Source organism: Neolamprologus brichardi, chromosome 3 (genome assembly GCF_056152115.1).
Source record: "Neolamprologus brichardi isolate AB-2024 chromosome 3, ASM5615211v1, whole genome shotgun sequence".
Classification (NCBI taxonomy): Eukaryota; Metazoa; Chordata; class Actinopteri; order Cichliformes; family Cichlidae; genus Neolamprologus; species Neolamprologus brichardi.
In genome coordinates, this window is record NC_142106.1 from 19,551,705 (window position 1) to 19,579,068 (window position 27,364).

Sequence of the window (27,364 nt, forward strand, 5' to 3'; positions counted from 1 at the left end):
CATCTACTGTTAGGGTCAGAGTTTCATTAGAATCCACTATTTTATTTAGGAAACAATGGAAAAGCTTTTACCAGAACAAATATAATGAGATTCACTATTTGAAAAGTTTGTTTATTTAGCATGGGTCAGAACAAACCCAACATTGACACTAGATGGGTTGCTGTAGACCTGATGGATGTCAGAGCAACACAAATGAGTATAAAGTTAATGGAAACTTGAGCTTGCCAAAAAAAAAAACTTTGTGGCTTTTTCTTGCTGACGGGTCTCTGACCAAACGGCTTCCTGTTCGTGTCTGAGTGGGAGGAAACATGTCAGCAAATAATGCATCGTACATGCAGAGCCTGTCGTTATGTGTCTTCATTGTTGCTGTCAGTTCATCCCTGTGAGTCATCTTGAAATACCGCCAACATGTGATGTGAACTTTTGTCTTTAGTAATGCTGGTGCAGGTGTTCATGGCTGTGAGCTGATGTGATTTAGTGAGCGGAGAATGAGTTTAGAACTGGTGCGATTGGTCCTTCCTCCTCATTTAGTTCATCGGTCCATTCCAATCACAATAAAGCACCATTGCATGCCATTTTAGATGTGGCTCCTGAATGGCAGCCATGGAGGGTGTGAGCAGCTGATTGGTCAGTTTGGAGTCGCCTCGTCGTCCTCCAGAGCTTCGGAGATCATTACGCAAAGATTGGCGAATGAGGGACGGTCCTCTGGCCTCTGCAGAGAGAGAGAAAAGACAAAAGATATTTGAATACAGGACTTTTACATGTTTATATCATGTAAGATGATGGGTTCTCGTATCACGAGACATTTCCAATTATCCATATGAAAAAGCATTTTTAAATGAGTCAATGTTCAGCTTTTGTGCATGTACCAAAAAAATAAATAAATAAAAAAAAAATTGGGAGTTTTTCTTGTTCTAGTCATTCATGTTTGCGTTGTTGTATATTTTAATAACAATGATTGACACATAATCCCAAGGCAACAAGGCGCTCTCACTTCTCCATTAGTAAACCACTGTTAGAATTAGCTGAGCTAAAGAGGTCAGTAGAGGTCAAAAAGCAAAACAAAACAAATTATCGCATTATGATTTTTGTGTTTCATGCAATGTGTTCCGAGGTAAAGTGTTATTATAATCTAGAGCTGCAACTATTCACAGAGTAAGATGAATATAAACAATTCTAAGCACTAAATCTTGGTTTTGATGCTTCGTAGCATGCCATTGTCACCATGGAAACGTGAGTGTTTCACCCACATTCGTGACTAAAAACAGACCTGCAATACAAACGTATTTCAAAGCAACGTGTGAATAAAAAGTTTGACAACATTAAGCCCACACAGCCTCCAGCTTTAAACATTAACACTCATAACACAACAGCAGCGACGATGACGCTGCCACAGTTTAACGTGGAGCCGGAGTCCGCTTACACACCGGAAGTGCAAAAAGGCGGAGCCGTTACTCCATCCACCGCCGTTTGTTTTACGCAGAGAAAAATCTGCAGTAAGCTTTCAGATGTTGTATAAAAATATGCAGAAGAACTTTTAACATGGTCTGATATCATGTTTAAATAATACAGCTTGCTTAAGGCTGATGACAACCGTCCTATTTTACATGGAAGTGAACAGCGGTGAGTCTAAAGGGGGGCATACGGTGTACTAGACCATATTAATTTGAATACTAATAAAATAAAATAGTATAAAAATAGTATAAAATACTATCAATGTAAAAATAAAAGCTAAAAAATAAATTTAAAAAAATAAAAAAAATAATAAAAAATAAAAGACAACAAACTGAAACCTAAAATATTTACTAAAAAAAAAAAAAAAAAAAAGAGCCTCATATGAAAAATTTACTTCCCATTTTTTACTCACCTCATACCAACACATCTGCATGGTGTCATAGATGGCAGGCTTGGCCATTTTGGGCCTGTACAGGCGATGACCCTGTGTAACTAATGTCACCACCTCATGGTTGTGGCTTTGCTCAAATGGCATCCGACCCTCTGTGAAGACCTCCCACATCAACACACCTGGAGACCCAAACACAGAGAGGCGATTTTTTTTATGAGCGCTGAGACAATTTCTGTCTGTTAAACTAAGTGGAAAAAAGTTCCAGCTCACCGTATGACCAGACGTCCGACTTGCTGCTGTATCTGCAAAAGTTAAAGACTTCAGGAGGTGACCACTTCACAGGAAACTTGGCGCCCGATGAGCTGGTGTACTGATCATCTAACACGTATCTGCATTTAAACCATTTAGTGATATCAGACGCTTTTATTTTTTTTAATTTATCTGCTGACTTGATGTGAGTCATTTATAACTGGAGGGAAACTTATACCTGGTCATGCCAAAGTCAGACACTTTCACCACTAGAGAGTCGTTTACCAGACAGTTTCTGGCTGCCTTTAGAAAACGAAGAACAACAGAAGAGGATGGAATCAAAACATATGACTAAAAGTACTTAGCAGCTCAATCTACTTAGTGATGGATTTAACAGTTTCCCAACGACAAGCCAAGCTTGAAGTTACCAAGTCTCTGTGGATGAAGCCGTTGGCTTCCAGGTGTGCCATGCCCTCGCAGACATCCAAACAGATACTCAGCAAGCACCCCTGGTTAAAGCTGCCCCGCCGCTGCCTGAGGTAGTTCAACAGGCAGCCCTGCTCCATGAACTCCGTGACAATGTAGATTGGCCGCTGCTGGCTGCACACCCCATACAACTGTACCAGTTTGGGGTGGGACAGTTTCCTGGAGAGGGGAGTTGGTTTTGTAAAATGGAAATGACATTTTCCAAGCAGCAGTTTCAAATATTTATTTGTCAAAGAGGCTCAAATGTGAAGAGTCGGTTACAGATTTCAGTTCCTCCTTTGTCATATTTGATTGCTTCATCATTTCTCTACTTGTTCTGAGACAACCTTCTACTTGACAGAGAAAAGATAAGGAAAGCTCCTTTTGGCTGCTCCCTTTTTCGCAAGCGGTCACCACACTAGGTAGCTCCACATGTTTGATGTGGCAGATTTTCACACAGTGAAAGGATGTGTCGTCTCCCAGGACAAAGCTGGAATCTTTCACTTATGAGGTGAATTTGTAAACCACTATAAACTATGGAGGCACATAGATAAGGTGTAGGTGAAATATTGCTGTAGGGCTTTTTAAACAGGTGGTAGAACAGGTGAAGGACGACTTCATCTGTGCTGTTTTTGAATAGACCTGCAAAAATCCCTCTTTCTCACACCATTTCCTCATCCAGTATGACTTTGGCCTTTTCCTTACTTACATCATAACCTTGGCCTCCTCAATGAAGTCTTCCTCATACATGGCTCCCTCCTTTAACGCCTTGATGGCCACTTTGTGTTGAGCTCTCCACTTGCCGAGCCTCACTACTCCAAACTGACCGCAGCCCAGCTCCTTCATGAAGGTTAGTTCATTGGGGTCAATCTCCCACTTTTCTGAAAGGAAAAAATGTCAAAAGTTAAGCTAGCATCAATCAAGCAATGGTTAATTTTTAATGTTAGTTCAATAAAGAGCATTTGATACATGGAAAGGGTAAAAAATAAAGAGCATTATTTGTTTATAAGATACACAGTTCATCGTAAAGACTCACCATAGCTGAAGCCAGCAGTGGACGGAGCTGATTTGTCTTGTTTTCCAACAGGATATCTCAACCTGGCTACAAGACCTAAGAGAGACATGTAGAGAGATATAAATATAAACTTTACCAGAGAGCCCTTCATGATAGGCTAAGAGGGGAGCCCAGAAAAGGAAGCTTTCCGTCACATGTATCCACATTCAACATTTTTGAGTCATTATCTAGATCGGTATAGGCGAGGCTTAAATGATACTTCAAAGCTTTGCCTTTATTCTCAGCTGTCAGAGTTAAACTGTTCTCATGATGGCAGCAGTCGACACAAATAAGCACAAATTCATAAGTTTACAAATTGTTCTTTTCAGAAAACTGTGCAAACGAGCTTGAACTTTCTACCGTTTCAGATGCACGATTGCATCACTCTATGAACTGAACTTCTTTTGACCTGTGACTAGAAAAAGCAAGCGCGATGGCAGACCTGCCTTGGGGCGACAACAGCAGTTGCCTCAAGGAACTTTATGTTGTAAGGTGAAGACCCTGCAATATCCTACTACTATACACACTACTTTCAGTAGTGAGGTAAAACTGCTCAAATTAAAGGTTAAGTCTAAGTACTGTGTAATATTAATTTTCTTTAAAACTGAACATGGTTAGCACAAAGAACCTAAAGAACTTGTTTTTAAATTGTACACAATTTAACCCCTGTTACAGATTTGCAGTTGGGATACAGTACCCTTGACTGGATAAGTGGAAGATGATGAATGGACACAACTTTCAATAAGTTGGAAGAATAATTCTCAATTCCAGCCAAATCTAATGTTGTCAGAAAACAATTTCTTTCTACATTAATACCTTTATATATCATATCATATTATAGTATTTCTTGCAAAGTGTTGGGCAAATTACTTTGAAAAAGTAATTAGTTATAGTTAATAGTTACTTCTTCAAAATGTAACTGAGTCACAATTTTATAAAAGTAACTGATTACTAGGAAAAGTAACTATTGTGATACTTAAAAAAAAAGTTTAACCAGGTCCAGGGTACAATTGGCCGTTTTTGACTACGTTTTACTTCTACATTTTACCTTTAAAAAATATTTACCTTTCCTTCTTTAGTATCATTCTTTTCAGCACAACCTCATGTCTGAATTTATAGTTGTTTTTTCATTTTGACATACTGTATTAACACAATTGATCTGAAATCAGACTAAAAGCTTAAAATCTGAGTAGAAAAAATTGATATTTTACACTGTAAAAAACACAAACATGTTTGCCGAATGATTTTCATAACTTGAAATGCAAATATAAATTGTAGATTTTAAAAACAAAGGTTATATGCAGCTATTTACCGAAAAATGCAACCAAGGCTTTTTTAAATTAAAATAACAAAGTATTTACAAAACAATCAGGTGTTCTGCATCAAATAAGATGGCACTCAAATTATTTGTGCCAGTCCAAAACATCATTTCTGTCCACTGTAAGATAAAGGAGAACATCACAAGCCTGATACCTGTAGGCCTGACAGCAGGAGGTGTATCACTCCTCCTGTTTTCCACCTGGAGACAGCATTTACACTGCAATCTGTCTTTGGTGGCTTTTTGGCAGCAACTGAGATATTCAGCAGTCGCACTATTGTTCTGACACACAAAACAAAACTATCGATTACACTACACAACACAATGCAACAAACTAACTTTAGACTCCAAACACGCTAAACGTCACATATCTCTCACGTCTCAAAACTCTCTCTCTCTCTTTCTCTCACTCTCGTTGCTGTCACTCCAGTTTTAGAGTTTCTTCCTGCAGTAAACATAACGTTAGTATTCAGGAAAAGCATTGCATAAATTTTTTATCATGACTCTGGTTTTCCGTGGCCTATCAACACAATTAAAAACTGGTATATAGTTTGAAATCCCCACTTTTAACACAAAAATGGACACTCAGGGTTGTCTTGGGCTGACATAGCATCTTGTTGCTTTGATATCTTAAATTGGTCATGTTTAACATGACTACCTTTCTTTCTCAACCAATCAGCAGCACTCATTTGTTTGTTCCCCCCCCAGCTCCCGGTAAACTAAAGGCAACTTTAACCACATAACGCCATTACTTTTAACGCCCTTATTCCCATAACTGATTGCAAAGTGTCTTGCAGCAACTGTAAGTTCACTAAATTAGCTTGAAAAGCATTGACTATATGAAAATAGCCATTTGGACAAGGCTCATCTAAGCCATCAGCAGATGTTGCACTGAAAAAGTGCAAAGTATAATCAGCTGATTTACAGCGATTACAACAGAGAAAACCCCAACAATGTTTTCCCTGCTGAGGTTTTGTTCTCCTGGGTTTGAGACGAAGACCCTCCATCACATTGTCCGTGAACTTACTGGTGCAAAGAGTGGGCAGCGAGTACCTGTCAAAGAAAGAAATGTCAAGCTGCTGCTGACCAAACAGGAAGAAGACCCTGAACCAGTGCCTTCTCTCTCCCCTACTCTTCCTTCTCAACATCAACTTTGTTTTGCAGACTGCCATGGCCATGGATGGCTTTGGGATACCTTGGCATCCACCAACACGTCTGAAGGACCTCAGCTTCATGGATGACATCGCTGTGTTGGCTGACGTCCAGAAGAACATGAAAACCATGACATCAAACTTGGAGCAAGAGCCAACGTGGGCTTGCGGATCAGTGGGAACAAGACCAAGGCCATGAGGATTGGTTACAAGACAACACAGGACCCCATTATGGTAGCACTGCAACCGCTGGAGGAGGTGAATCAATTCACCTACCTGGGCAACATCTTTGCAAGCAACAGAGATGCTGACCATGAATGATGTTGTGTGTCGGATAGCAACCATCGGACTGCAACACATCCCCTCCATGGCATTGTGACTTTGGAGGTCACATTCTATGCCAATTCCCGCACAGACTGCCATCACGTGGAAGCCACCCCATGGAAGACGCAAACCAGGCCACGCCCATACAAAAAGGCGGAGGACTTTCATTGATGATTTACGTGCCTTAGACATTGCATGGGATGAGGCCAGCCGCAGCTGATCGAGTACGCTGGCGGGGATTTGCCGCCCAATGCGGACAGGGCGACCAAAGTAAGTCTCCTGAGTTTTGAAAAGCAGGGATCAAAATAAATAATCAGCTGATATGCATAAAATATCATTTATATTTTTACCAGAACAGTACTTCGTCCCATCTTTGTAACACAGGGTTAGTGTTAGGGGGTGTGTCTGGGGCACGTCACTGTCACCATTGATGTTTTAGGCCTCAGAAGGTCAGAAAAGCACCATAATGCATTTAGCTTAAGTCACTGTTTAATAGTCTACACAAATTGTGTGTTGGTTACCTGCTGCATTATGTTTGTGGTATTCGATCAGGTCCGGGATGGAGCTGAAGAGGTGTTTCTCAGCCAGGTAGAAGTGTTTTGGTAGGGTTTGTGTCTCCTTGATGTGGTAATGTTTAATAGCTGCACCTCCATCCCTACAAATACAACATAACCACAGTGTAAATCAAGTTACACCAGCTTTTATTACATAAAAATTATAACTACCACACATGTGCAGAATTACCCTGAAGACTTTGTGTAGAGCGAAACAGTGTAGGTTCCTGGGGTGCTGGAGTTTCTAATAATGAAGGCTCCTTCTTTATCCTGGAGGGCATGGCACAGAGACAAAGACTAAAAACTAAATAAGATTTGATTATGCTAGTTATTGATATTAAAATAATCATAGAATATTTTTGTTTAACCTCTCAACATACACCAGGCCACCGACAGACTAGATTTTGGGCTAGGGTTGTTTCAGCCACAAAATAACGTTTTGACCTTGCACTTTTCCTCTTTCAGGATTTTCCATTCGAGCCTTCCAAACAGGCAAAAACTAACTCCAACCCCAGATGGCTCGGCTACATAGGCTGTATCCCAATTCAGGGTCTGCAACCTTAAAGTACGCAGCCTCAACAATCCTCAAGGGCCGCGTACTTAAAGACCGCTAAGGCCGGAAGTGCGAGGCTTGTGAAATGGGACGGTCTAGCCTCCGTTGCGCTGCCCAGGTTGCCTAGCAACCATGATACTAACAGCTGGAAACGTTTCATAAAGCTTTGTTTGACAGAAATGAAGGAGAAAATCTTTTGTTCATTTGTTTGTTTGTTTCTACATGAGCTTTGATCATTCTCTGATTAAGGTCAGCTATTGAACGGTGTATATTTTAAAGTAAAGGCTTTAAAACCAAGTTAGTACAAACGTCACTAATGTCACATAACTTTGCCGACATGTGGCCAACAGTAATGTTTTAATGTTCTTCGTTATTAAATATTTGCACATAAATAAGTGACATCATATTCAGTACTTACTTAAAGTTTACTCTTCGGGCGACCCTCATCCGCCGTTTTTTTCGGCAAAATTATCCACACCCACCGCCGCGCTATGCATTCTGGGATATGTTGGGCCATGAAGTCTACACCGCCACATCCTTAAAATTCAGGGAAATGAAGGCCGCATTTCGAGCAGCCTTCGAATTGGGACAGCCTTCGTCACGTCGCGGTGACGTAATCGGCCTTAAAATGCGGCCTTTAAGGCTGCAGACCCTGAATTGGGATACAGCCATAGTGCTTGTTAAAAGATTAAAGAAAACACTCCATTCAACCTTAGCTTGATATAATTCATTTTAGCTCAGCCCCGTGTAAGCTAACCTTCTACTGATTTGTATATAGAAGAGCTGAGCAGGTGGGTTTCTGTTCAGCTGTTCACAGTAAGTTTTATGTATTTCTTGTCTGCATGTTTCATGTTGTCAAGCCTGTGTTGTCATGTCTACATCTCTATTTCCCCTTTTGAAGAGTCAAGTGTCTCCACGTTCTGTGCGTTTTGTTTTACTTCCCCTGTGGTGTCTCTGGCTGTGTCCCAATCCAGCGACTGCACGCTTCGTAGTGCGCATTCGGAGACCGATTACGCCACAGCGACACGATGACGGCTGTCCCAATTTCAAGTGTACTCCAATTTGAAGGGTGAGTCCGGTGTAGACTTCGTGGTCCCATATATCCCACAAGTCATAGCGCGGCGGTGGATGTGGATATTTTCTTTGGAAAAAAAACGGCGGATGGCTGAAACGGGGCGGCCGAAGAGTAAACTTTTAATAGTAAGTACTGAATATGATGTCACTTATTTATGTGTGAATGTTTAATAAAGAAGAACATTAAAACATTACTGTTGGCCACATGTCGGCAAAGTTATGTGACAGTAGTGATGTTTGTACTTGCAGCGTTAACTTGGTTTTAAAGCCTTTACGTTTAAATATTCGCCGTTCAATAACTGACTTTAATCTTACAGAGAATGTGATGATTTTGTGGATAATTAAAGTCAGTCATATATCCACAAACACAACACGCTGAAAGTCAGTGATGCTGCTCGGTTTGCAGTCCTGAATATCACGGCACAAGCAGGATTCACTGCACTGTTAATGTTAGCTATGTTACATTGTTGCCTCTGTTTGATGGTGTGTTCATATACCTCTAGTCATAGTTGATTCATAGTTCCTCAGCCTCTTCACAGTTTGTCAGACTTATTTAGTTTTGGTAAATGGCCTGTATTTATATAGCGCTTTACAAGTCCCTAAGGACCCCAAAGCGCTTTACACAACCAGTCATCCACCCATTCACACACACATTCACACACTGGTGATGGCAAGCTACGTTGTAGCCACAGCCACCCTGGGGCGCACTGACAGAGGCGAGGCTGCCGGACACTGGCGCCACTGGGCCCTCTGACCACCACCAGTAGGCAACGGGTGAAGTGTCTTGCCCAAGGACACAACGACCAAGACTGTCCAAGCCGGGGCTCGAACCGACAACCTTCCGATTACAAGACAAACTTCCAACTCTTGAGCCACGATCACCCCATACCCCAGTTTTTCCAGTTTAGGTTTAGTTTAGTTTCGCCCAAGTTTAATCTCGGCTTGTTTTTCTGTTTATTGTGTATCAACCCCAATAAAGGCTCGCTTTTTGTTTAACTTCAGTTCAGTTCTCCCGTGTCTGTTTTTGGGTCCGTTCATTAAACACACCAGCTGCTCAGCTGTGAACGTGTGCCTGTAATTACCATATTAGAGATATCCCTTCTTTCTGACATCATAGAAAGCAAAGAGCAAAAATGCCTGAAACTTTGCAGACTAAACATTGTCGTTTCACCTGTAAAACAGTTACCAGAACATGTCACTGACAAACCATCTGTGATTAGGCCTTATATTTGATTAACGTCCACCTCTTTTACAATAGATTGCTAACCTGTGTGGAACTCTTAAATGTAAATACTTTGAAAAGAAAAACTGAAAGGCCAAAATGCATGAGACTAGACTGAAATCGAACATTTTCTAGTTTGTGGACACCATATAGCCAAGTAAAACCCATTTAAACATTAAACAGTTTGCCTGGTGGCTATTAAGAGGTTGACGGATTCCACAAGTTTAAAATTCAAGACTTTTCTAATCCACACAACAGTAATTTATGTTATCTCAGTCACCTTAGTCAAAGAATCCAGAAAACTGGAAGGGCTGATAATATCTAAATTTGTGTTTTCTTAAGAACAGATTTTGTTCAGCAAAATGCTATCACTAATATCACTGTCTCTAAATCACAGAAGTACGTATAAACAGGGAGGGAATAAAGACAAAGAACCAAAGAAAGGAAAGAGAGCCTAACCTCCTTCCTCAGCAGCTCCTCAGCTTTATTCCTGTTGACATTTTTATTGTACCAGCTGGAACAAACAAAGAAAACACAACATGAGACTCTAGTGCTCTGCCTGCTTTGTGAAGCACTATCAGCTGGCTGAATCCAAACATCAAGAGTGAAATAAGCGTTTACTGGACGATAACATGACTCACAGTGAACTTTACGATTCAACTGTAAATACATTTACTTCAAGAGTACAACGTCAGCCTCCAAATGATCGAAATTTCTCTTCTACAGTTTTTTGATCAACTTACAGTGGCAAAACCTGGATTTGCTATTTCACCAATGACATTGTGATGGTGTCTCAGGAAAGCTGAAAGTCAACCATGGGAGTTTTTGGTTTAGTTTCACTTCATTTATAGTGTTTTTAAGCATTTTTCGTTAATAAATGTTCAAGATTCGTTTAATTTTAATTAACCCTTTAAGACCTACCATAGAACCAAGTCCGCCAGAGCTTATATTATATTTTTACATGCTGTAGTGCCATTTATGGGAGCATTTCAAGTTGCTATACATCAATACAAACATTGTAGCCCAAATTTTAATAATGTGTATGCATTAAGTGCATAGTAATTACATAAATTGCAAAAAAATTGCAATAAACTACTTTTTTTTTTTACACATATTTCTAGTTAGAGAAATTTAAGAGGTTTATCCCTCAAAACTGTAAATTCAAAAAGGTGGCACAAAATAGTTTCAAACAACAGGAATTTTATTTTGAGTGTCTTCATAGTTTTATTTTTGAGATACACCAATTTCTTTATACTGCAGGAAAAACGAAAATAAATATTATACTGCAAATTTGCAAAAAAACAGCATGTGCATCAAAATAAACTATTTCCAGCAGTGCAATATGAGTCCTAAGCATCCCAGAAACGACACAGAAAAGCATAAAGTCAAACATGACTTTGAAAAACACCAGTGTAGGCTCATAAGGCCCTGAAGGTAAAAAAAAAAAAAATACATTTTCCGCAAAAATGGGCAGGTAATGGCGGACATTGGCGCTTACGTCTATTCCAATGTAGGAAGTTTTACGAACAGCTGATCGGATCAGCAAAGCATGTTTCTGGAATATTATGTTTTTGTTGCTGCAAGTGCTTTTTATGCAATTTTTGCAAAGCTATATGTGGAAGGAAACTGTGACGTAGGGCAAGCTGATGGCATAAGATGTAAGTACAACTCCTCCAGTTTCATATTCCAAAAAATTATTGCGCTAGCTTACGTGGTTGCAGTTCTACAGGGATTTAAAAATTGTTACGCAAAACTGGCTTTAAAGGGTTAATTTTGTAGATCAAATTGTAAGATTTAAGAAGTTGTCTATAGGACAGTAATACAACACAAAGTGTGAGCTCTACTCATACAGATGCTGGTTTTATCATAAAGGTCTAACTATTAAATATATAACTATCACAGCTTTGATCAGAAATCTACACTTTAACTTTGGAAACCTGTACAACCTGTAAGATGTAATTAAGTAAACACAGTTAACTTAAGCAAATAACCACATATCAAACTCAATTCAAATGTGGCGTTGCCCAAGACTACTTTTCCCAACATGTGTTTAACTGCTTGGTGGTTGGCCATGCTTTCCGTCCATAGAAAGTGTGCTTGTGTAGACTCAGTAAATGCCAGATTTCAAAAACCCTGTATTAACAAGGTCCAGACATTAGGATTCAGCCAGCCATTAAACTCAAACTGTAACTGGGAAATGATTAACACACTCACACATATTGGACCAAGTTTCCGGATTTTTTCTCAGTTACATAGTTACTTGGAATGTATCCTTCCTCACTGTGAAAAAACACAAACAAACTACCACATCACCACAACACACAAAGACACGAGAAACTAGGTGGTGAAACACAGAAATACAGCTTGAACTCACTTATACTTGTTGCGTGCCCTGTACCAGTTGACATCACACTTATCCACGATGACATACTCTTCCCCTTTCACCAGACTCAGATCATGAGGCTCCATGCCGGGGAAGTCGTACATAGCCACGACCACCTCCTCTTCCTCAGCCTCCTCATCGTCTTCCTCATCATCTTCGGGGGTCGGGGGGGCAGGAGGAGGATTCCGACGCTGAGGAGGAGTAGGAGTGACTACAGGCTTGCAGCTCCTGGCTTATACTGATATATTGGTAGTCGTGTGTGTACGTGTGTGTGTGTGTACGTGTGTGTGTGTGTACGTGTGTGTGTACGTGTGTGTGTGTGTACGTGTGTGTGTACGTGTGTGTGTGTGTGTGTGTGTGTGTGTGGTTACCCTCTCTGTTTTACACTTCTCTCCAGGAATCGGGGGTAGAGGTTTTCTGGAAACTAAAAAAAAAAAAAAAAAAGGAACAGAAACAGCGAGTCAAGCATGAAGTTTTTACATTTTCGCATTCAGTTTCATCTTCACCATCATCTCTGCTTTCAGTTCACACTGACCTCTTGACCCTTCTGCTTCTGGTCACCAGTGATGTGGCTGATCAACAGCTGTTGATCAGCCACATCACTGGTGACTAGTTGCAGTGCACTAGTCAACGCCTTAGCTTTTAAGCTATAAATGTAATTTCCTGTTTTTGTCTTCTCACTTGGTGAATCAAGGGTTTCAAAATGTACTAAAATAACCATGACAACGGAGCAACTCAGTTTTATCTGAAAACCTTTACTGTGAAAGGTTCACCGACTTTTACAAATGTATTCTACTTACTGTGCGAACGAGTTTGAGGTACTCTACCAAAGTGTAGTTATCGCTACATTTCACTGATGACTGGAGTCACTTTGCAAACTCAAAGGTTCACATTTAAAGAAATGGTTGGTTTATTGAAGCACTGTAGCTTCAACTGTCTGTGTGACTATACAAAACTATTAGGCTTTATCTGGGACACTTAAATGCTATTCAAGTACAACTCAGCTGCCGGTGGCCTGTTACCGCTCCACGAGGGAGTATTTTAACATACTGACTCACAGTGTGGGAAGCTGGTTGCCCAGCAGCTGACAAAAAGTGTAAAGAGGCTACAAATGGTCATTAGCACAGGCCACAAAATTATTGGCTGTCATCCTTCTCTCTCCTAGATATTGTTGCCTCACCAGAGGCCAAAACATTGCCTGAGACGGCGGCCAATCTGGCCACCAGAGACCTGTAACATCTGTCCTCATGTCACTGGCTCAGGCACTGAGAACTCAGACTAATAGACCATGAACAGTTTCTTCTATAAGGCCCTTACCACTCTCTTACAAAAGGCAGGTGTGCTGCATTCAAACACACATTCTCACTATATGTTTTTATGTTTTTTGTATATTGCCAAAATTATTGTAGTCTCCTAGGCACATAGGCATGCAGGCTGCTGTTACAAACATTTGTGAAAGAATGGGTCGCTCTCAGGGGTCCAGTAATAACATTTTCTCGCTACTAAATATTCCACAGTCAGCTCTTAGTGGTATTATCACAAAGTGGAAGCGATCGGAGACGACAGCACACAGAGGTCGCCAACTTTCTGCAGAGTCAGTCACTGCTGACCTCCAAACTTTGGGGGTGTCCAAATTCATGGGCTGCATCCTCCTGAGGCCGCATTTGTAGACTGATTACGTCACAGCGACGCGGTGAAGGCTGTCCAAATTTGCAGACTCCTCCAAATGCAGCCAACAAATGCGTCCTCCTTTTCCCCAAATTTGAAGGATGGGTCGGGTGTATCCTTTGTGGCCTACCATACCCCAGAATTCAGAGCATGGCCCAGCCAATTCCAGTTTTGAACAATGGTGCCACTATTAAGTTTTAATATTACTCTTATTACTCTTTCTACTCTTATTACTTTTGGCATATTTTCAAGTGAGAATGTAGCTGTGTAAACTTCAAATATCTGCTTGGTTAATTAAGATATCACATATTTGCAAAAGTCCTCCGACGTTTTCGGAGACGTCTGTTATCCACCAGCTCGATAGCTCGCCGGGAGCTCAAGGGTCACTAGAGCCGCAGAGAACGGCACAATTCCCGGCACATCATTTTCAGATCACCACGGTCTTTCGCTACTCAGGTTAAACGTAATATATAAGTCACTTAGACAACCTAGTTTGGCTTTTTTCAGTGTTTTATTTGTTCAGGAATAAATCGGTTTGGCTGAGATAAAAGTTATAAGATTAGATTAGATAGCTGAATGTGAAAACAGAAACAGAAAACTGATTAAACAGAAGTGTGAGACGGTCGAGAATTTACGCCAGTGTCCTGTTATATTTTAGATAGCAAGAAGCAGACGGCCGAGTTTATTAAACTCCACCGAGAAAGCGGTGACGCAAATTTGAAGGCTAGACCGTCCGATTTCACAGACGTTTACTTCCGGCCTACCCGACTATCTGAGGACCCGGCCTACATAGACCGCGAAGGCCGGGTCCTCAGGAGGATGCAGCCCATGAATTTGGACACCCCCTATATGTGGCCTTCAACTTAGCTCAAGAACAGTACATTGGGAGCTTCATTGGATAGGTTTCCATGGAAACAGCTGCATCAAAGCCTTACATTACCAAGCACAATGCAAATCGTTTGATGCAGTCATGTTAACCACACTGCCATTAGACTTGTGTTCTCTGGAGTGGCGAATCACACTTCTCTGTCTGACAATCCAACGTATGGGTCTGGGGTTGGCGGTTGCCAGGGGAACTGTCCTTGTCCTACTGCATTGTGTGAAGTCTAAAGTTTGGTGGAGTGGAAATTTGGTTAGGTCACTTAGTTCTAGTGACATTAACTCCTAACGCTTCAGCACACCAAGACATTTTGGACAACTTCATGCTCCTACCTGTGTGGGAACAGTTTGTTTGTGGCACCCTCCTGTTCAAATATGACTGTGCACCAGTGCACAAAGCAAGCTCCATAAAGACATGGATGAGTTATGTGTGGATGATGTGGAAGCTCTTATAGCTACAAAGGGTGGGCTGACATCATATTGAACCCTTTGGATCAATAATGGGATGTTACTCAAGGCAGACGAGCAATTACGTTTGGCAATAGTGTATTTATTCATTTTTATGTCACATGACAATAATGATTTGCGCATTCAATGTGGACTCGGACACTTTATAGCACAGCTACCTCTTTCTTTTATGTGCACGTGGCTTTGTGGTGTAACTGATATCATGATCTAAAAATGTAACATGCAACTGTTACTCTGAGACATGAAAGCTCATTGTATCATAAATACAATGTCAAAAAAGGCTTTCTGTTTTATTCTATTCCAGCATACCATGCACAGAATGAATTTTTAATACACAAATTATTCAGCAAATATGAAAACTGGTATTTACACACATTTTATGGATTCTATGTGAAGCTCGGGGGCCAAAACTGTGAGCCAAAAAGACACTATAAAGGTCTGTAGCATTTAATGTTAACACACTGAGGTATAATTTTGGAGTGAGTTAGTTTCCAGTATTATGCAACTGATGTGATGTGGTTGGTGCTAGCTCACACTGAGCTGACATAAAATGAGTGCAGCGCGAGGACATCAGCTTAGCAAACAGCTAAGATGAGCGGCTAATGTAAGCTAAACCTTGCTTCAGATCTGGGTCAAAGTGTCACCCCACAGGTTTATGAGACTGGTTTGTTCTTTACAAAATCCTGACTGTTAAACATGGATAAAGGCATCATTTTCATTGAAGGGGGGCTGGTTGAAGCAGTGTGTGCCTTGCAGCTTCTTTGTAGACATTCTGGACAGCCCGCCTTCGTTACAAGCTCCATTTGAAGGATAATTATTTTTCCACAGGTTGTTATTAACCATAAAGTTAATGACTTTGTTATTAACCATAAAGTTAATAACAAAGTCAAGAGACAGGAAGTTTAGATGGAGCACAGAAAGCAAACATATGAGCGTCAGGCACTTACTGTCTTCTAACGGGTTGTACTGCTCGCACCCCGGTGCTTGTTTTTCTGCCTGGCGGCAGCAGAGCCACAACCCATCCTGCCAGAACTGAGGGTGAAACTTCACCAAGACCTCTGCGTTGTCTTTGATCTCTGGATGCACGCACACAAACACACAAAAGTTCAACAAAACCAGGTCTTTCCTGCTGCTTCTCTTTGAATTTTTATGTCTAGATTATCTGAGACTGGTTGTCCTTGATAAGCTGTATATAAAGTTAGGTTGATAAACTGCATACGCCATCACTAAAGCTGCAGCTGAAGTACAGAACTTTAGCTTTAATTTAGAGATGAACAAAAGTACTTTGTGAAATGTTTAAACTGCAGCCACAGTTGTAGTGACAGCTTGAAGTGAGGAACTTATGACTGTCACAAAAGGATGGGTTTCCTCTTTTGTCATCCCTTGCCAGACGTTTAATGCAGCTGTTTTCAGTTGTTCGTTTGTGGGCCTTCCTGCCTCAGTCAGTGCAGAATATTCCACTCCTTTACCTTAAAAACATTTGGTTTTCTTTAACTGGAGGTTTTGGGTTGTTGTCTATCTGTGCTTCCAAGCGGCATGAAGTCAACTTTGCAGCAGTTGACTGAATCCCTTCATCTAGCTCCTTCCCCACATCGTTACTAAATGCAAGTGACCTATTGCCACTGTAAGCCACATGTTTTCAGGTGCTGTTGTATACTCCAGATCATAAATCATTCCAAGCCCTGTTCTTACTTTTTTCTTCCCATATTTCTGGTACGGGTTCATTTTAATGAGGGGGCAGGGATAGCTCAGTAGGTAGAGTGGTGGCCCCATGATCGGAAGGTCGGGGGTTCGACTCCACTGAACAGTTACCCTGAGGTACCCCTGAGCAAGGTACCGTCCCTACACACTGCTCCCCGGGCACTGCATTGGTGGCTGCCCACTGCTTCACTGGGTGAATGGGTTAAATGCAGAGGAGCAATTTCCCTATGGGGACTAACACATTATTATTATTATTATTATTAATATTAATGTCACCTGCTCAAAAAAAGCAATTCTGTCCAGGTTTGGCTGGTCCAGATTTTTTTACTACTTTAATTTGGCATTTCCGTTCTTAAGGATGATTCATGGTTCATAAATCTTGCATTCAGTATTTTCTCTTACCAAGTTTTCTCTGGAAAATAAAATGTCTACCACTTGGAGGGTGCTCTTTATTAGGTTGAATGTTCTTTAGAGTTTGTCTTTATCATGGCAAGGATCCTGTGATCCTCTACCAGTGTAGTCTCGTGTGACCGTCTGGGTGTTTTTATGTTATCTTTTTTTTAAAAAAATTCTCAATATGCACCAGATTTATGTTGATTTGGTCACTTCTAAGGTTCCCGATCTCTGATTAATTTATTTTGGCAGCTTTAGGATTGTCTGTTCCATTTGCACTGTGGCTTTCAAATGTAAAAACATCTTTTTGAATCAACTCCAGACCTTTACCTTTTCCATAATTTCAGTATAAATAATGAAAGAAAAGTAACACCAGTCCATGACACAATTTTTTTATCGACTGTCCACTTGCTTCCAGTCCATGCGAAAGTGAGGCTACATTTAAAAACGTGTAATTATTAAAGATTTCGTCCAACTTGTTCATGAAGATGCTCAAATTAAAGAAAGTTTGAGCGATTTCAATTTCAAACTGAATAAACTGAATAATAGTGTCCAAGGGAACAATTTCCTGAACGATGTCCCCAAGTCTAGCCTTTCTGTTGTGTTCGGGTCAAATCTGACTGATTTACAAATTAAAAAACTCATAAATGTTGTGTTTTACATCCGATTGCCTCGAGGCCTTATGACATCCTCCACACTGTGCACGTGAACATAGAAAGTGATGAGCACCTCTTTCGTTGAATTTTGAGTGTTTTTATCAATGTTGTTACATCTGTTGTGTTACCGGTCACATGTGAACCATAGACCATAGAAAATGAATGGAGACCCTCTTTGGCCTCTGACCCCCTGAACTATCCACTGAATGGCAAAATTAAAAACCCACTTTACGACCCATTGACCCACTGAACTGAATTTGGTGGTGAAAAATGTTCCTTATGTTAATTTAAGAGCTGTTAAAACAGGTCCGGTCACAATTGTGACCGGAGCTCTAAAGTAAGGGGTGGGGGTGAACACAACAGGAGGACTAGAGCTGTCATTCACAGCTGAAGCTGAAATATGTAGAGTATCCCTTCCTAACTTGGTGTTTTTGATCTATACTGCAACCAGCCACCTAACCTATAATGATACTGTTTGCATTTTACTCATTGATATCTATTTCCTATGAAAGACTTTGAGATGCACCCATTTATAGTCCTAATGACTGATACTTGCATTGTTTAAATAAAGAGAATTAAATTATTTAGAATAAAAAGACCATTGTGATCGGTGCACCTCAAGAAGAACATCAGTAATGATACACAGTTCAAACTATAAGACAGAAAAGTGAACTAACCATTGTGCTTCTGAGGTTTGAGAAATCAGGTCAAATTACTAAGCAGTACACAAGCTTCTGTTGAGTAAAATAAATGCTAAATTTCTCATGACAGGAACAACAAGAACAATGGAAACAGTGCAGGGGTGCTGGAAGGTCTTTGCATGTGTGAAAACCAGTTTGTGCTTTGTGGTTCAAAGTGTGAAAAAACATCTCTGCAGTACTTCAGATGTCTAAACTCACAGTATGAGCTATCACACCCACCCCCTGTATATATGTGCATTTGCTAGTTTTTCACAGAACAAAACAGGGACTGACCATCTTTCAGGCTCTGGACCCATCGACTTCTGCTTTCATGACTTGGAGCAAATACATAGAGGGTGTTGGTATCGTACACCACCTGGACACAAACACACAGATCTGTCTGCTAACACAGTTTTATGTAGATTTCAAAGCTGTATAGGCATGGTTTAATCTTACAACAAAACAAGAAGCAGTCTGAAAGCTTAAACATACTTAGGAGGTTCATAATGCAACAAGAATAACACACCTCAGACTCAACTTGAAAAAAAGGCAGATGTGAAATGTAAAAGTGTAGTTACAGGTTAAATTTGGCATAATAATTGTATGTAAACTATAATGTGATATTTAAAATCCCCATATACCAGATATACCAGTGTCATTTCCTAAATGTTCCTGATACAAACAGAGTAAAATTTAAGCATTTAAGCAAGTTTGAGCTTATTCTGCCTTCAAGAAAAGGTCAGAGGTCCAAAACGATGTAATATTTTAATTTGTATAAGGGGCTTAGCAAGAAAGTGACTGGACTTCTTTAAGTTTCTTGAAGACGTTTCACCTCTCATCTGAGAAGCTTCTTCAGTTCTCAAACCAAATGGTGGAAAGTCCGAGTTGTCCCCTAAGAGGGACGTTGACCCACTATTGGTCAATTCAAGAACGGTACTGCATTTGTGTCTATTTGCATTACGACAGTGTGCATATAAAGAAAAAGGTCTCTCTGGTTGCAGGTGAGAGTGTGGTAGTGTGTTTGTACCTGAAAGGGGTATTTGTTCTGGCAGGGGATGACCCCTCCTCCATTCTTGACAATCTCCACACATCTGATGCGACTCACTTCGATGGAGCCCCTCTTGAACTTCTTCTGTTGATGCAAACATCATGTCTTTGTAATATTATCCAACTTGCAGTCTTATACACTTTGACATTTTGTGCTGACACAGCATATTTGCACATTAGCAGTATTCAAATGATTGTTGAACTAATTTGACATGTAACTCATTTCCTTCAGCAGAATTTTTGATTTAAACTGGGATAAGAGCTGTTTAAACAGACATTTTCAGTTTCACAGTTGAAGGGCATAAATCATATTAAAACAATGTAGATTGATGACACTTTCACACCTGTGCAGTACAAATGAACCAGAACCATTAGCTTAACTTAATATAAAAAGAGATAAATGACTATTCTGGCTCAGTGTAACATTAAAGAGCTACTGCTGACTCAAATGACTTCAATGTTTTTTGATGAAACACCCACATGTAGCTGCTATTTATTTAACCAAAAGGTTAAAAATCACCATTTCAAAGGTTAAAAGTCAGGAGAAAAAAAAGGTACCACAAAAGCAAAATTACAATATGGACCAAAAAGAGAAGAAAAGTCATTTTTTAAAAGACAATATTTTGATCCAAAGTATCATGCATGAAAAACTGGTATAAAATGACCAAATGCCAAAAAAAATTGGTATAAAAAAGATGCTTTTCTTCCCTGGAAGTTAGATTTCTGCATCATCTCTGCTGTTGTTGAATTCTCCGAAAGCTTTCACTTCAGCATTCTTTGAAAACCGCGTCTCTCTCTAATAATGTCTCTAAAATAACTGCTGAACAGGAGCCCAGCTTGCTGTGTCCAGTTTTCATCTTCAAGTAAGCTGACTGGATACTGAACATGTTTCACTGGCAAGTTCAAAGATCTAATTCCCAGACTATGCTATAGGATTATAGTATAGAACCAGGTAAGCATGAACTCTGAACCAGTGCTTCTCCTCATTGTCTGTTATTTGTGTCTTGTTCCTATAAAACATGGCCAAAGTTTCAAAATCAAGTTACTACATGTACAAGTGATCTATGTGAGCCAAAACTCACGTTGTTGACTGTTGCGAGCGCTCCTTTTCTGTCCTTTTTTTCCCCAATTTTGGTTTTTGATCTGTATGATGTCATACAGAGGGGATATCCCTAATATGGTCATCAAAACACACAATCATTCATTTCTATGAGAGGCAGCCAGTCAGAAGAAGCTCTGTTAAAGTAAGGGTGGCCTTAATGGAAGGGGGTTAAATCAGGTTGTAGGAGAGACTGTAAAAAAATAAGAGTTGTTTTGGTATTTTAATCATGCAAAATTACTCCAATAAAGTTCAAGAATAAAGTTACAGAGCTGGACATGAGCAGAATAAGTCGGCTTTAAGAAAAAGCAAAAGTGATCAGATTGTCAGTGCTCGTCTTGCTCATGATCCATCACAATTCACAGGTTGTTATAATGTCTGAGAACTAAAATCCCTAAAATCCACTGAGATGTCAGGGAGACTTACAGTCACATCCTGTACAAATGAATGTTGTTCCACTAAAGTCTAACCAGTACTGTAGGAGTAATGGATGAAGGCGTCACCATCACATCATCTCATCAGTACTAAAGGAGCTAAAAATAAAAATACAACAAATGAACAGAAACTGAACGCGACCTCAGCTCTTCCATCGTAATATGTCAGCCGGCTCTTGGTGAGGACGAACAGCCGCTCCTTGTAGTTCAGCGGCGACGTCCTCTTCTTCTGCTGCGAACGCTTGATTAGCAGCTCCTCCAACAGCAGGTCCGCACTCATCCTGGCCCCGCCGACGGCCTCAGCCCATTGGTGGAAGACGTCAGACCGCAAAGGTATGGAACTGATCTAAGAGAGATGACCAAATTCCCAGATTTAACTCCTTCCAGATAAACACACCTTTAGATTTTGTTGTTCCAAAAAAGTTCATATATTTCCTGAGATGAGTCTGTATCATCAATATGGCCACAAACAGGAAGTCCTCCTTTGTCTGTGACCACATTGTTCTTCTACCACAGTAAAACTTTATCTTTAATAAATGCTATCTCCTAAATTTCTGGTGGTACGGAGCTTTTTGGGAAGCTGGACACAGCGAGCAGCTCTGAGGGGTTTTATTGCACTTTCTGTGGAAGCCTTATTTAGCAGGAATTTATTTTTGGTCACTACATCCCCCCATACTCTGAGGAAGTGCAGCCATCTATACCGAGCTTTCATTATGACTTATTTCTGTCTGTCTGATTCTGCTTTTTTTTCTTTAGAGCCACAAGGCTCATAAGCAGCGTCTCTGTTTACATGCGACACACTGATTTCCTTTATTTCACTGGCAACGCTCAGTTATCTTTATAATAACACAGTTTAGTTTCACTTGTGTCAACTCATTACACCTCAGCCTTTGTTGTTTATTCTCTTCTAGAAAGATGCGATTCATCCAGGATACGATTTAAGAAGGGCTCACAGATCTCTTTTTACTTTTAAGAGTGAATAACATGATTTCACTTTGGTTTCTTCTTTTTCTAAGTTAAAGCTGCTCCGTGTACCATAAAAACACCACATATGTCACTTTAACTAAGTAATGAACTCTAATGACCTTTGCACTCAGTGGCTTCACACGCTATTCATTCACTGTCAGCTCATTATGCAGTGATCACATAGCTCTCTTGCTGATTATCAGCTCATTTGCTGTGATTGAGTCAATGGCCCGAGTTCAATCAGCACAAACTACTGAGTGTGATTAATAAAAACATGTGGGCATGTAATTCATCGACTAGAAATGACCATAGTCACTAGCATTTATGGGTAGGTGAGTAGCATATTAAGCTTACAAACCACATCCGATAGTCAGTACATCTCTTGTGGTGGTTAATCATCCAGTAAAACACTGAGTCAATCGATAATGTCAAAGTAAAAGAGGTGTTTTGTCTCGAGCTGATGCAGGATGTGCTCTTATCTGTGTCCGCTCAATACAAAGCTCTTCTCTCAGTTTGAACTTATCAGGTGATTTACAAATTTGGTTGGTAAGTAATAAGTAATTCCGTGCAAATCTATCAGAGGCAAGGCAAATGGTTAGCTGCACTACACAGAAGCCTTTTGTTTCTGCTTTGTGAAACAAGTAATGTGAGCGTTCAACATCAGGAGGCAGATGGGGTCGGGCGTGACCAAGCAGCAACATCTGAGGTTAAAAATACATGCCAATGCTCAAGTGCTAACACATTTCCCACAGGGGCCACCTAAACTGTCACCAAAAGTGCATAAATACCCACTCCTAATTTTACGATTCTCAAATTCAGCCGTGGAAGTCACATTTTTGCTAAAAAAATAAAAATAAAAAATTCACCCAAGCCATTCGTTTGAATTTTTCTGAGGCTTAATTTTGGGGTCTGTTTGTGAGGCTGTATTAGCCAAGCGTCCCATTGAGTGCGTTCACAACATTGGCTATCGACATTGACATCAGTATTTCAGAGTCTGTCACTTAGCATGAACCAGCAGGTACGTGTCTGTGTGATGCATCTGAGCAAGCGAGCCCTTTAAACTGCCAGAGTCCAGAAACCAGCAGGTGACTTCCTGGTGGCATTCGATGTGCGTCAGACACGTGTTACTGCTGCTCGAACCAAAAACGAGTCAAAAAACAAAGCTGGGTCGAGGCAGAGCAGAAGAAGCATCTTATTTTGGTCTCATGTGACTGTTTAATGCATCAAAATGCAAAATGCTAATCTAAAACCTTAAACACATGCAGAATAACATCTGATAAGATAACTTGATATAACGCCATCAATACAGCAGTGTTACAGTAGTGTCGTCTGGATCTCCATGCCAACGTATCAAATTAAAAACATACAAAATCCTGGCAGGTTGCCTTCATGCATGTGTCTGCAGAGACACGTCAACGGTTTCCTTTATATAACTGCATGTACGGGATAAACATGTTAACAGTTTTCATGCTATATCTCGAGCTATTCCGAAGGGTGACAAAGGCAACACCTGTCTTACTGGCATTGCACAATGAAGCACATTTGTTACTGGTGCACTGTGGCTCCTTAGTCAAAGGTCAAGTTGTTCCCCCTCTTCACCTGCTACCTTCTTTATTTTCATTTCAGGAAGCGGTAAAGCATCCTTTGACTATGAATAGTCCCCGCAGAACACATTCACATATAATCCTCACAGTACATTCGCCCATGAAGCATAAACCCTTCACTGCTACAGTTTGGATTTGAAACAAGGCCGAGATTCTTCACAGTAGTGCCCGTTAAGTTTAAGTTTTTCCAACCGCACTTAAATGCAGCAGAGGGAAGTTAGCGCACGGGTTGTACACCTGTTATCAGGTGATACTACACGGCCCTACTACATATACCATACTATATGTATACTATATTTTTAATCTATACTGTCCGATTAAATACTAATATGGATATTTTACAAAGCAGCAGCTGAAAGCAGGTCCACTGGTGTTTGTTTATAGTGACGCTGCAACATCACCCCCACAAAACGAAAGAGTTTCAACGTTATTGAGCGTTTTTGCATCGTATCCTCTGTTTTAAACTCACAGAGTTTAGAAGCGGCACTTCTAAACTCGCAGGTCCGCGGTTTCGTTTGCGGACAGCAGAACACAAAAGGCAGAAAGTTTACAGGAACTTCGCTGGGTGTCTGTGGAAAGAAGGATCCCTTACCTCCGCGCCTCATTTCCCAGTTTCTCCTCACTTGGTTGGAGTCCGTGGGCCTCCCATGTCGTTGCGAATCTCAGGAGCGGGATTCAGGAAATGAAGAGGAACGCACCGGCTCACGGGCACGCGCACTTCCTCGTATTGCGCTGCAGCACGGTGATCGCTGAGTGAGCTACGACTGATTTAGACCTCTGGGGTGGCTGCGTCACCAGTGGGTGATCGTCCCCGTCTCCAGCTTTCACGCATGTACGTGCTGTTACCTCGTGTTTAATGCAGAAGAAGCAAATGAGATGCCGGGATTTTCTTCCATCACGGGTCCCATTTCTGCTGTGTTACTCAGGGTTTGTTTTTTCACTTCCATCTGTGATGAGCCCTGTTACACCTGAGCAAACAACGTATCTTTCACACACACACTATAAATCAAAAACTAGCAGCATATAGTCATAATAAAACACAAACTGACATGATGAGTCAGCATACAACAAGTACTCTCATTTATAAAATTCCTCACTCAGTGCTCGTTTCCACTGGCGCAGCTGCTACATGCACACACTCATGTTGCAGTTTGAGTGCACGTGTTTAACATGTAAGTGGTAACAATGGTTCATTGCTACGCAGCCGTCTGAGCTTCATCGTTCAGGCCTTGCACTGCTCAGATCTCACGTCCCGGTGCTGTCCTCACCCTGTTCTCTTCTTTCCTTCCTCTTTTGACAGGCGCATTTTTTGCTTTGCTTGCTAAACACAATTAAAATGCAGCACTACCGGCAAACCTCTCCATAAGAGAAACATAGCTGAGGTGTGTGGGGTTGCAGACATTTTGCACAAATTGAAAAGGAACAAGGTGCGGAAGTGTGATGGCATGCCACACACGGTAAGCTCCACACCTCACCACCAGTTGATTCACCTTAGTTTAATTTACAGTCACTACTTTAAAATATTCTACTTATTGTTCAATATTGTTTCTTTATTAACTTTATTTATTTTTCCATCACACCTTCCAATGTTTATATGGCGTGCACACATATTAACACTGCATTATATTAATACATCTTTCTTTGTTTGAGTTACTTCCGGGTTGGCTTCTCCTCCTGTCTGGCAAAGGTGTGGGAGACCTGAAGTACCACTGACAGCCTAATTGGATTGCACCACATGCTTCATTGCCTGGGGGGTGTTTCATGTTTGTTTAATTGTTTTGTATTAGTTGGTTATATGGCAGCCATCTTGTTTTCCCCCGTGTGTGTCATTTGGTTTAGCTAAACCAGTATTTAAGTTCCCCCGTGTGTCATTTCAGCAGGTCAGTTTATCATATGTTTGTTTGAGGTTTCGTTAATTATTATCTTGAGTTGACCCCTTTTATTGGTCTGCCTTTTTAAGTTTTGGCTTTGTTAAATATATTTTTGGGTCAATAAAACCCCTTTTTTGAATTAAAACACCTGTGTCCTTTATGCTTTACTGCTTGGTCCCTGACAGGAAGTATAAGTGATACATTTCCCAGCATGCTCCTCTGTTACCAAAACATTTCTGATAAAGTGACTGTTTTAGTGGAGTGTGAGTGGAGAGTTTGCACTGACAATTCATCTCATAAGGAAAATGTATATGGCATATCATGATTCAATCATTTAAATCATGTTTTAATCAAAATTCTAGTGTTATAGTAACGTTACTATAAAACTAGAATTTTGAGACTCAAGTGAAATGTAAAGAAAATGCACCTTGAAAAATGATTTTCACTGGACCCTTCCTACCTTCAAAGTCATTTAGTGTTAGCTTGGCTGTCCTGTCAGACATTACACTTTTTAAAATTTGTGTGCAACTTTCCATAAAAGCAGTGGGCAGAGAGGAGTTTTCAGATTAACGAGCGCCATCAACTATTAATTATTTCCTAGTGTGCTGTCAGACTAATTTGACCGGTCAAATGTTCTCACACATTGCGGACCTCTTTCTCTTTGATGGGCACAAACTTAGAGGGGGTTTATTCTTCTGTGTTAAACCTTCCACAAACCCTATACCTAAACACACACCCCTTTTGAAATGCTGTGACAAAACCTGCAGCTTAACCTGCGATGCATCTCCTTCGAAATTTCACGCTGCACTCGGCAACTAGCCTGCTCAGTACCATCAATCAGTACCGTCTATGGTGACACAATGCCAGCCATAGCTTTAATATAAGGACGCACAGCTGTCAGATAAGCAGAGCGGTGAATAAAGAGAAAAAGTCTCATAATTGTACTTGTTTCTATTGTCACTGGCACCACATGAAACTCTAGGACACAACCACAATGCAATTAAACCCATGCTCAGTCATGAATGCTAGCAATGGCGTCAGCCTCTTATGTAGTTTACATCGCAAGCCAACGGCTGCTCCCTGGCTAATTGATTTGTGCTTCTTGAGAAACATGATAATCTCTGTAAGAGAAGCTCCACCCACCTGCTTATCAAACCTTCTGTTTGTGAGGGGCAGCCAATCATGAAGATATTATCTTAAGGAAAGAGGAACTGAAACAGATGTTTGATGCAGATGAGGGTGAATTTGACAGGCTGCACCAAGGTCGAGTATACGATAAATAACAATGACTTTGAACTACCCCAGTAGAGTCCAAGAATAAAAACACAAAAATAGATATGCGTAGGTGTGTGTGTGTAGAGGAAATTGAATCAAATTAAACTTTTTTTATACGCATATATGAACGGTTTACCCTGCCATGATGAACTGACTTGAGCGGATAGATATTTTATATTAAAATTATAACATTTGGCTTGATATTTTATCTCTTTTTAAACTTTTTTTTTAAATTTTATTATGTGTTTAAAAAATGATTGACAAGAACAGCAGGCCTACAGGATACACTAGGTAAATTAGCCAAACTTCACAAGGGATTTATACTTATGTGTTGCATCCAACACGGTGATAAGGACACACACACATAAATCATCTTCCCAGGGCCTATCGCAGAGTTTTTAAGCCTGTGTTTAAGATTAATGCATCATTT

General features: G+C 40.5%; 1 protein-coding gene across 2 annotated transcripts; it reads right to left on the reverse strand.

Annotated features, from left to right (window-relative positions):
* Positions 1-63: 63 nt before the first annotated feature.
* Positions 64-24,538, reverse strand: tec (tec protein tyrosine kinase). Of its 2 annotated transcripts, none has more exons than XM_087833412.1 (18): positions 24,381-24,538; positions 21,361-21,564; positions 19,666-19,770; positions 18,933-19,014; positions 16,156-16,284; positions 12,565-12,617; positions 12,185-12,384; positions 12,025-12,090; positions 10,270-10,324; positions 7,152-7,231; positions 6,929-7,062; positions 3,597-3,671; positions 3,270-3,441; positions 2,524-2,740; positions 2,334-2,398; positions 2,117-2,235; positions 1,868-2,025; positions 64-712 (listed from the first exon to the last, which is right to left on the reverse strand). In XM_087833412.1, the coding sequence occupies exons 2-18, from the start codon at positions 21,496-21,498 to the stop codon at positions 629-631; spliced, it is 1,932 nt and encodes a 643-aa protein (XP_087689538.1). In that variant the 5' UTR covers positions 21,499-21,564; positions 24,381-24,538; the 3' UTR covers positions 64-628. The 2 variants fall into 2 exon arrangements, with proteins under 2 accessions (XP_087689538.1, XP_087689533.1); XM_087833407.1 differs by having other exon boundaries at positions 12,025-12,111.
* Positions 24,539-27,364: the final 2,826 nt, after the last annotated feature.